At 36.5% G+C, this 11924-nt stretch overlaps 1 protein-coding gene across 1 annotated transcript in view; it reads left to right on the forward strand.

Moving 5' to 3' along the window:
• Dennd6a (DENN domain containing 6A) overlaps positions 1 to 11924 on the forward strand; it is a 60500-nt gene that overhangs the window by 32333 nt on the left and 16243 nt on the right. Inside the window, exons 10-12 of the mRNA XM_010612842.2 lie at positions 978 to 1100; positions 1589 to 1684; positions 3563 to 3657. Coding sequence (XP_010611144.1) covers positions 978 to 1100; positions 1589 to 1684; positions 3563 to 3657 — 314 coding nt within the window. The remainder of the gene's footprint in view (positions 1 to 977; positions 1101 to 1588; positions 1685 to 3562; positions 3658 to 11924) is intronic.

The following is an 11924-nucleotide window of genomic DNA, read 5'->3' on the forward strand; positions in this document are numbered from 1 at the left end:
AGGAAAAAAAAAAAAAAAAAAAAAAAATTAGAGTGGAAATTTAAACATAACAAAGCAGTATTATTAAAATCAATTTATTGTACGGTAAAACAGTGGAAGAATTATATACCTTGAGCTAGGTGTGCTGTTGCATGCCAGTATGCTGTGAGTTTAAGGCCAGCCTGGACTATATAGCCAGATCTTGTCTCAAAAAAACCCCTAAAAAAATTATTATACACCTATATTGTTCATCAGCTATTCTGTGTATCAAGGTGTTGCATTTAATTTTTTATAATTGGGCGAGGTGTGGTGGCACCACCATGCCTGTAATCCCAGCATTAAGAATGCTGAGGTAGGGGCTGGAGATTCAGCTCAGTGGTTCCACCGCCTGCCCTGCAAATACAAGAAACCAAATTCGATCCCTGGTACAAAAAAAAAGAAGAAGAATGCTGAGGTAGAGGCTGGGGATTTATCTCAGTGGCTTTGCTGCCTGCCTCACAAGTACAAGGTCCTGAGTTCAATTCCTGGTACCAAAAAAGAAAAGAAAAAAAAAAAAAAAGAATGCCGAGGCAGGGGGACTGCTACACATTTGAAGCTAGCTGCGATGACGCAGTGAGTTCAAGGGCAACCTAAGCTACACAGTGACACCTGTTTCAAAAACAAAATAACCCCCCCACAAAGAACCAAAAATACGCAAAATAAAACAAAAATAATTTTATAAAAATTGGAATGAGGGCCAGGGATTTGGCTCAATGGTTCTAACTCCTAAGTACAAGGGCCCGAGTTTGATCCCCAGTTCCAAAAAAAATTGGAATGAGTCAAATTTACATTTTTTAAATGTATATAAAAGGAATTTAAGTTTGTCTATTCATAATTTGTATACTAGACAAATACAAAAAGCAGAAAGTATCAATGTGAATTTTTTGGAATGATTATGTAGGAATTTAAAAGTCAGGATTGGATAAATAACAAAATATTTCTGTGTAAACACTTCTCAGGTGTTTTTGCCCAGTTTTTCTGCATAGTCAGATGCTTTGGGAGCTGGTGCTCTTGGGAGAGCCCCTCGTGGTGATGGCGCCATCACCCTCAGAGTCGTCGGAGACTGTACTGGCGCTTATTAAGTGAGTATGGTTGACTCCTGGTGGTGAGAGGTTGACGGCATTTTCACACCTCTGATATATTTCCCCACACATTATTTTATCAATCCATATAACAACCCTTTCAGAAGGTACTGCTTGTTATAGCACCATTTTATGGATAATAAAATGTCAGGCTCCCTGAGGGCTGGATCCATGTGTCTGTTGTTCTGAATGACAAGCATACTTTGACTTCTGTGAACTTATCTCTTATACATATTAGTAGTGTGAGTGGTCAGCTAGTGAATTGTAGAGCCAGAATTTCACCCCATCTTCTGCCCTTCCATCAGTGTTCTTCTGTATGCCATTCACATTGCATATTTCCATTTGTCTTTTTCCCTGAAATGAGTCTTTCGTTTTTTGAAGTAAATGCATTCTCCCTTTGCTTATCTACTGTTTGTATAGATGGTCCACAAAGAGTAGAGCCTTTAATTTCTTTGCCCTTTGTCTTACATATTCTTTCTGCTTCACAGCTGCATTTCTCCATTAAAGTACTTCAGTGATTTCCGACCTTATTTCACTATTCATGACAGTGAATTCAAAGAATACACTACCCGTACTCAAGCTCCGTGAGTAAACAGAATAACTTTTATTGACCAGGTATTAGCTTTACGACCCAAATTATCTAGACTTATTTTTGATAATAAATTTTTAATTTAAATGTTTAACTTATTGGCAGATTTTATGAAAGTAGGTTTGAATTACTGACAGTAGCTTAAGATTTCAAGAGTTAGTAACATATTCTCTGTCACTGAGTTTGTTAATGGAATTTGTGTTGTCATTAATAGTCATCAGACTACTTTTGATTCCCTTGTCATTATAAAAAATCTTTCCAGACTGCAGAGTGAAAAAATAGTCTTTCCTTTTCCCTTTTAGCTCCTGATTATTGCTTCTTTTCATAACTAATTTTCTAGACAACAACAGAAATCTCCATTTATTGTCTCTAGGTGATTTTATGGTTGCTTCTCAAAAGTTAACTGTAGGTTAACTTCTCTTTATCCACTGATTTTTTTTTTCATCTGACTACCTGAACCACTGGGTGGATTATTGCCTAATTTTTCCCACCTTCTCTTTCTTTATTGGGACAGGTCTCACTATGCAGTTCAGGCTGGCCTTGAACTTACTATGTAGCCTAGGCTAACCTCGAACTCACAGCAGTCCTCCTGCCTTCACCTCCCAAGTGCTGGGATTACAGGCATGCACCACCACACCCATCCCACCTTCTCTTTCTTATAACAGTTACTCTGTGCTCTTGAAAATATTTTAATTCTTGATTCTTGATCTCTGTCTTGGCTCACTGGTGATATATTTCACTCCCCTTCTCTTGCTATCTCTCCATGTTCTCCAATATTCTGGTTTCTCATTTCAGATGGTAGTTCTTTCTTTACAGTATTTCTAGTACCCATTTCCTTTGTTAAGACCTTATACGAATGACTAAAATATATCTTCCTAGCCCACATTCTGCAAGGGCCATACCTATACATGCAGGGTTTTTTGTTGCTGTTGTTTAAACACTTTGCCTCTACTTCTTAATATCACGTGAAACTAAATATGTTCAAACAGTTCTTTTCGTCTCCCTCTTTTTTCCTTCTAATTGCATGCTTTTAAAAAAGATGGTACCAATTTTACTTAGTTGTCAGAAACTTAAGTTGTCACAAATGTCTCCTTCTTAACATGCCTTACATCAAATTCTAACAGAAAAAAGTCTAACCAAATTTATAAATTTAAATCCTAAAATATTTCTCATAAGATTTTGATAGCTCCCTTCCTGCTTTTGTCTCTGGTCTTTCTCAGATGCCCTCTTGTAGGGCATCTTCCAGATTTTCCCCAAATGATCATTCTTATTTCATGCTTGCCTCCACTTGATTTTTTACTGGCTTCTCTTTGCCTGTAAGATAACATCTACATTTCTTAGCATATTAACTTGCTTCTGCGTGCACCTGCTCTCATTTCTGGCTACTCACCCTTCCCAGTTTTTACTCCAAGAATGCTGAACTGTGTGTAGTTGTGTGTGAGGAGTATGATATCACCTCATTGTGTATCACATATTGTTTGTACTGCCTTGTCCTTACCTTAGCAGAAAACTCTTGGTCTACTCTCATGTCTTCATGTAATTGTCAACTTTTCGACAAAGCTGTCCTTTAATCCCCCAGCAGACCATAGATTTTCCTTTGTGATTATTGTGCATTTTATTCCATCTTCAGTGTCTTTTAACCTTTGGCATCATAATTGGATATGTAGACCTTTCTTCCTATATGCTATTGCAAAGATTCTGTCTTTTCATCTTTATAAGCATAAATATGTTGCCTGACAGGTAGTTGATATGTAATACATTGAGTAAAGGAAAAGATAATCTATGTATTACTCAAAAGAAATTGAAACTATTCTTCACTAATTTAACATTCATCTTTTCTCACCTTTAAAATTTTTGTTTTGTTTTTATATAGGCCCTCAGTCATATTAGGAGTAACCAACCCTTTTTTTGCTAAAACACTTCAACACTGGCCACACATTATTCGAATAGGAGACCTTAAACCTGCAGGTAAAGTATAAAATTAGGGTCCTGTTTTCCATGTGTAACGTGGCTGAACAGGTTTATTTCTTCTACTTTATTTTCATCCCTTGGTTACTTTTTATGTCATTGGCAACTTTCTGTGAGGAAACTTAAAAGCCATTGGAGAAGAGAATAACTTCCCACCAAATATGTAGATTCTTATATGATAATCATGTCTTCTCACCAAAAGATATACCTCCAGTATTATGAACATCAAATATATTACAACAAAATGAAACTTCAAATATTTGAGCTTTTATGCACTCATATGTACAAGTCAGATGAAACAGGGATTTCCAATGCTGCTTTAAATAAAACTTTATAGAAAACTAGAATTATCCCAGAGTTGTCATAAAATTCTTGGGTAGCTCTCAAAACAAGTATTATATATATCCCTGTGACACAGATACTGATTAAGGGAATGGTCGAAAGGTTGTGCTTTCCTTGAGAAAAAGATGAGTGGTATCCTGCTCATGGTAGGACTTTAATAGAAGTTATTAAATGAGTAAATAAATTCTGAGGTTGAAGTTTGGTTAACCTAGGTGAGAATTTCATAATGCTTCTCATTCCCCACTGGAATTTTCAGAGGTAGTTGGAACGTGAGATTTTTTTTGTTTTTTTTGAGACCGTGTCTCACTATGTAGTTCAGGCTGGCCCTTAACTCACAGTGATCCTCCTACCTGCGCTTCCCAAGTGCCAGGATTATACGTATGTGCCATCATGCCTGACTTATTTTTAAATACTTTATGATGTATTTCTTTTTGTGGTATGGGGGGATCAAACTTACAGCTGCTCTACCCCTGAGCTATGTCCCCAGACCCTTTTATTTTTATTTTTATTTTGAGACAGGGTCTCACTGAATCGGCCAGGTGGAGACTTTAACTTGTGATCTTTCTCACTCAGCTTCCCAAAATGCTGGGATTACAGGCCTGTGCTGTTGCACCCATCTTGCATACTGCTTTAAAAAATTGTTCTTGGTATACTGAGGTATATTTAATACAATAATAACACCTTATAAGATATCTTTACTGGTATGCATACACACCTAGATGAGGGTGTTAGAATCAGAGATAACATCTTAAATTGTACTATATACAAATACTTCTCTTTAATAAGATTTCAATGTAAACCCAGAGGAAAGAACAAAAGGCTTTACATTGGCAGTTACAGCTTTGTGATATCAGGCAGAACATCCTCTGTAAGCCTTTTCATTATGGCCATTCTTGTGTGTTTCAAATGGTGATTTTTTTTTTTTTTTTTTGTATTGGAGATTGAACTCAGGACCTTGCGCTTGCGAGGCAACAAACGGTGATTTTAATTTAGTTTTCCCTAATGACTGGTGATACTGAGCATATCTGCATGTACTTATTATCATTCATATATATCATCTTTGGTGAGATATCTATTTAAATCTTTTGCCCATGTTTAAAATAGCTTGTGGGTCTTTATATTATTGAGTTGTAAGAGGCCATTATGTGTTCTGGAAAGAAGTCTGTTTTCAGATATATGATTTGCAGGGCCGGTGATTTAGCTCAGTGGCACCATGCCTAACTCGCAAGAGCACAAGGTCCTGAGTTTGATTCCCAGTACCAGGGGAACAAAAGATAAAGATACATGATTTGCAAGTATTTTCTTTTTTCTTTTTTTTTTTTGGTACCGGGGATTCAACTTGGGTCCTTGTGCTTGCAAGGCAGGCCACCGAACCGCTGAGCTAAATCCCATGCCCCATTTGCAAGTATTTTCTTAAAGGATGTAGTTTCTCTTTTCGTTTTCTTTTTTTTGTTTTTTTGGTACCAGGGATCGAACTCTCTTTTCATTTTCTTAATGGTGTCTTTTGAGATAAGAAAGCCTATCTTTATCAATATATTTTTTTAATGGTATGGCCTTCCATCGTTATCTTAGAACTTATGCTTGACCAAGGTCACAGAAATGATCTCCTGTGTTTTCATCTAAAAATGTTGTTGTTAAAACAAAACAAAAAAATGTTATTGTATTAGTATTTACATGTAGGTCTAACCTTATGTTAATTTTTGTGTACGATATGAGGTAAGAGTCTAATATCATCTTTTTGCATATAGGTACACAGTTGTTCTCATACCATCTGTTGAAAAGACTGTCCTGTTTTGAAAGAATACCCTTGTTCCATTCCATTGTATTGGTACCTTTGTAAAAAACCAACCATTAATATAAAGACATATTTCGTTTGTTTGTTTGTTTGTTTGTTTCGGTACTGGGGATCGAACTCAGGACCTTGTGCTTATGTGGCAGGCATAGTGCCTCTGAGTTAAATCCCCGGCCCTAAAGGCATATTTCTGAACTCCTGTTTCTGTTACACTGATCTGTATGTCTGTCTTTATACCAGCACCATACTTTTATTTTTTTATTTTTTTGGTACCAGTGATTGAACTTGCGACCTTGAACTTTTGGAAGGCAGGCAGTATAACTGTTGAGCTAAATCCCCGGCCCTATACTGTCTTTTGTTTGTTTGTATTTTTGTTGTTGTTTTTTGAGACAGGGTCTCACTATGTAGTTGAGACTGTCCTGGAACTCACTATGTAGCCCAGGCTGGTCTCGAACTCACAGCGATCCTCCTGCCTCAGCCTCCCAAGTGCTGGGGTTACAGGCATGCTCCACCACGCCGGGCTTCCCATACCGTCTTGATTATAGTAGTTTTATAGTTAAGTTCAGAGATCATGAAGTATAAATCTTCTGTGTTGTTTTTCAGATTGTTTTGGCCACACTGGCTTTTTTGTGTTTCCATTTAAATTTTAGGATCAGTTTGTTAGTCTCTGTAAAAAAAGCCAGCTGGAATTTCAGTAAGGATTGTCTTGAAAATGAAACCTCTTCGGGTAAGAATGCCACCTTAAAAATATTGAAGGTAGCAGTGGTGGCACATAATCTGGGAGGCTAAGGAGGAGGATCATATGTTCAAGCCCAACCTGGGAAACTTAGTCAGAAACTATCTCAAAATTTTAACAAAGGATTGGAGATATAATTCATTGCAAATGCCCTGCTAGCTAGCTAAATAAATAAATAGTAAGTAAGGCTAGTCTATGAATATGTCTCTTCATTTATTGAGATCTTTATTTTTTTCTCAGCAGTGTCTTGTGGTTCACAGTGTACAAGCCTGATGCTTCTTTTGTTAAATTTATCCCTTTGTAATATATCTTTTCAGTGCTATTATAAGTTGAATTGTTTTCTTAATTTCATTTTGTATTTTTAATATCTAGTATATGGAAATATAATTATATATATTGTGTGTATTGATAGAAATAAGTTTTATGTATATTGATAGAATATAGGTCTTGTGCTACTAGTTTTTTGTTGTTATTTGTAATTCATTTTTATACTACAGGATCAGATAAATTAATTTCTTCTTCTCTGAATGGTATTTATGTGGTATTTATGGTATTTTTTTACTCTCATTCATCCTACTGTAATTCATCCAATATCTACCTACTTACCTATGTTGGTTAGAACCTCTGCTTATTGATTAAGTGTTTGTGAAAGCATATATCCTTGTCTTATTCATTCTTTTTTTTTACTGTGAAAAGTCGTTTATTTAAGTAGCTGCAATACCAATGAAAGTCCTCTTATAAGTTTTTTTATTCATTCTTAGAATACTAAATACATCATTTAGTATTTTATTACTAATTGTGTTAGCTGTACGTTTTTCATAGATGTCCTTTATCAGGTTGTATAAAGTGCCATTTTGTTCTTAATTTTTTAAGAACATTTATCATGAATGGTGTTGAGTTTTAAGTACTTTTTCTGTACCATTGAATATCATCATGTAGTTTTTACCTTCAATTTCTTAAATCTCATTTAGTTGTGGTTTATAGTACTTTTGTTTTGTTTTTTGAGACAGGATCTCACTATGTACTTCATGTTATGCCTTGAACTTACTGTGTAGCCTAGGGTGGCCTCAAACTCACAGTGATCTCCTGCTTCTGCCTTCTGAGTGCTGAGATTATAAGTGTGTGCTCCCACACATGGCTCATTCTGCTAGTTTGCATTTTATTTATTTATTTATTTTTAATTTTTTGAGACGGGTCTCACTATGCAGTTCAGGTTGTCCTTGAACTCACTGTGTAGCCCAGGATGACCTTGAACTCAGAGCAGTCCCCCTGCCTCAGCCTCCCAAGAGCTAGGATTACAGGATCATTCTAATATTTTATTAAACATTTTTTACATGTGTATTCATCAGAGATACTATCCTGTAGTTTCTTTTCTTGTGACATGACATTCTTGCTGCTCTGAGGTTTTTAGTCAAATGAAGTTGACCGTTTAAAAATAGAAACTAGAGGGCCAGGGATTTAGCACAGTGTGCTGCCGCCTGCCTCACAAGAACAAGGTCCGGAGTTCAATCCTGGTACCTAAAAAACAAAAAGGAACTAGACCCAGGGAAGAAAGGGGCAATCATGAATTTATTTTTCAGAATAGTAGTGAAGCTTCGTATGAAATATTAATTGCACTGTATTTTAAGCAGCCTACCTCGGAGGTGGGGGGGATGCTATGTTCTCTCTTCTTTTACCAGTTTATTTGGATCATTCTGTCTGTTACCAGATTTTCTACAGGATAGATGGTATTGCATGAAAGCAGTGTGCTTTATAAATCCTTCATGGTCATGGAGGCATGGATGCTGGAGAAAGTCTGTCTCCCTGTTTGTTTTTAATTCCCTTCATAGAGGATATAGGCTGTGAGCACAGGCAGCAGGGCTGCTTCAGTGGTTTTTGGCAAGACCTATAGTATACCGTTGTTTCCGGGTGAGATGGGTCTTACCTGGGCACAGATCTTAACAGAAGTGAAAAAATTGTTTAAATATGATACTTTTCTCACTTATCTTAAAAATTTTTACTGTGATCAAATATATGTAATGTAAAATTTACCATTTTGACTACTTTTAAGTATATGTAACATAATTTTGTGCAACCATCTCTATTGTTTCTTGAACTTTTTCATTTGCCCCAAACAAGAAGCTTTGTGCTAATTGAACAATATATGTCTTAGTTCCTCTAGCCCTTGGTAACCTCTGTTCAAATTTTGTCTCTGTGCTTTTAACTTCTACCTATATTACTTGGAATTACAATATTTTTCCTTTTGTGTCTGGTTTTACTTTTATTATCATTTTCACAAGGTTAGTCTGTTGAACACTAATTAAAATTTTATTACTATTTTTTTTTGTTACCAGGGATTAAACTCAGGACCCTGCTCTTGTGAGCCAGGTGCCATGCCACTGAACTAAATCCCTGGCCCAAAATTTTATTACTTTTTAAAAAATAGGGGTTGGGTATGATGGCATTAGTAATCCCAGCACTCTGGGAGGCTGAGGCAGGAGGATTGAAAGTTTGAGGCCAAACTGAACAATTTAATAAGCACCTATCTCAAAATGGGCTGGGGATGTAGCTGAGTGTGAAAGCCTTGAATTTAATCCCTAGTACCAGGAAAAAAAAATTGGGGTAAGATGCACATAACATACAGTTAACCATCTTAAGTTTGGTATGGGGCCATACTGGGTATGGAAGCCAGAGTCCCATGTGCTCCCTTTGGCAGCACATTTGCTGAAACTTGGGTCTTGCAAGTTGATGGGCATGAGCTGTATCACTGAACTACATCCCCAGCCCATATAATTTTTTTTTTTTTGAGACAGGTTCTCACTAAGTTATTCAGGCTGGCCATGAAGTTTCAGTCTCTCTGCCTGTAGCTGGGATTATAGGTTTGTGCCATCACACTCAGCTTCCTCATAATTATAAGTATATAGTTACTTCATTGGCATTAATAAGTACATTCACTTTGTATTGTACTTACCATGACATCTACTTTTCATCTTGCAAAAGTCAAACCCTGTATCTATTAAACTATAGTCCCCTAACCCCTCTCCCTTCATTATTCTTAGTGTCTGTGAGTTTGACTACCTCATAATGTAAATGGGATCCTACTAGCCCTTTGGTGAGTAGCTTTTATGTAGCATAACATTTATCCACATCGTAGCATGTATCATAATTTCTTTCTTGTTTTAAAAAGCTGAATCTTACTCCCATTGTATGCATGTACTGTATTTTCTTTTTCATTCGTTTCCATTATACTACATTTTCTTTATCCATTCATTTGTTGATGGACATTTGAATTACTTCTTGTATTTTACAGTATTTTACATGGGTATACAAATACCTCTTTGAGTCTCTGCTTTCATATCTTTTGGATATATATCCAGATGTGGAATTGTGAGATTATATAACATGTGTGAGTGTGTCTGTATGTCTGTGTGTCTCTGTGTTACTGGAAATTGAACAGAGGGGCTTTCACACTGAGCTACGTCCCCAACCCTTTTTGTCCCCTTTGAATTTGGGGACAGAGTCTTGATAAGTCTCTGTGGCCCAGGCTGGGATGAACTTGAGCTCCTCCTACCTCAGCCTCTCAAGGTGCTGGGATTAAAGGCCATGTGCCACCATGCCTGGCTCTTTCTTTCTTTCTTTCTTTATTTGTTACTGGGGATCGTACTCGGGACCTTGTGCTTTCGAGGCAGGTGATAGAACCACAGAGCTAAACCCCCAGCCTCTCTATATTTATTTTTTAAGAAACTGCCATACTGTTTTTATTTTACATTTTCACTAACTTTGCATGAGAGTTCTAATTTCTCCATATCCTTACTCTTTTTTTATAGTAGCCATCCTAATTAATGTGATATGGTATTTCATTGTGATTTTCATTTATATTTCCCTAGTGATTAGTGATGCTGTATCTTTGCATTTCACCTATTGCTTTTTTATATAATTTCTTTGGAATACTCTCTATTCAGATCAATTGGGTTTTTGTAGACTTTTATGGGTTCTTTATATAATTACATTATATTCTCTTATCAGGTTTTGTAAATATTTCCTCCATTTTGTAGGGTTTTTTTTTTTCTTTTTTTGGTTTTTTGAGACAGGGTCTCGCTATACAATTCAAGTTGACCTTGAACTCACTATGTAGCCAAGGCTGGCCTCAAACTCACTGTGATCATCCTGCCTCGGCCTCCTGAGTGCTAGGATTACAGGCGTGCACCACTATGCCTGGCTAAAAAGAGCCTTCTTAGGACCAGGAGGGAAGGCACAACAAAAATATGGATCCAAAAGTTCATAGCTTTACTAAAAATGTGTATTTGGTTTTAACTGCAGAAGAATCATTCCTCATGTAGGGGCATTGCTCCTTCTGGATTGTATCTATTTAGTTTATCCACTCCTGTTAAATGAAGAAACATCATTTTAGGGTAATGATACTTAACATATATTACTTAAATAGAAAATGATTTCTGCTGGTTTATATGGAAATTACAAACTGATAATTTTTTACTAGAAATTGGGTTTGATGATTTTACGACAGGAGAAGTAAAATATTTGGCTTATATATAGAGAAGTGTAGGGGCCAGGGATTTGGTTCAGTAATTCTGCTGCCTGCCTCGCAAGAGCAAGGGCCCAAATTTGATCCCTGGTACCAAAAAAAAAAAAAAAAAGTGCAAATACACAGAGGTAGTATAGGGATGACTCTTAATAATTGATTGAACTCAGGCTGGAGATTTAGCTCAGTGGTTTCACACTTACCTCACAAGCACAAGGCTCTGAGTTCAATCCCTGGTACCAAGGGAAAAAAAAAATCAAAATAATTGATTGAACTCAGTGCTTTGCAGGTGCTAAGCAAGTGCTCTACCACTGAGCTTCACTCCTAGTTGTATCTTTGAGATAGAGTCTTGCTAAATGACCCCAGCTGGTCTTGAAATTGTGCTCATTCAGCCTTGGCCTGCTGAAAGCTGGGGTCATAGTTGTGTTCTATCACACCTGGCTGCCATTTTGCTTTTTGTAGTAGACAGTGCATCTTTCTACCTAATTTTCTGTGTATCTACAGTTTAAGAATTAATGTGGCAAGGGTTAGAGTTCAGTGTCTTGGACCTGGTGAGGTCCACTGAAGCAGAGAGGAATTGTGTGTGAATAAAATTTTCTACTCTGGCTATATTCTTGCTGTTTCCTATTTTTAAAATGTAAAAAAAATTAAAAATATGCATCTGTACACATCTTCATTACTACCAAGAACTTAGTGGTAGTCATATATGAAACTGCTCAGTTATCTTTTGTGATATTCAGTAACTTTTATGCAGTGAAATTTTGGAAATGGTGTTTTGTAATAAGCATTAGTAGATAGAGGAGTTGCTGGCCTTTGTGATGGAACAAAAGGAAATAAAATAAGCACATAAGTACTTAAGCTTATTCAAGCCATTGTGG

This window comes from Fukomys damarensis, unplaced genomic scaffold (genome assembly GCF_012274545.1).
Source record: "Fukomys damarensis isolate Sample0158 unplaced genomic scaffold, DMR_v1.0_HiC HiC_scaffold_28, whole genome shotgun sequence".
NCBI classification, from domain to species: Eukaryota; Metazoa; Chordata; class Mammalia; order Rodentia; family Bathyergidae; genus Fukomys; species Fukomys damarensis.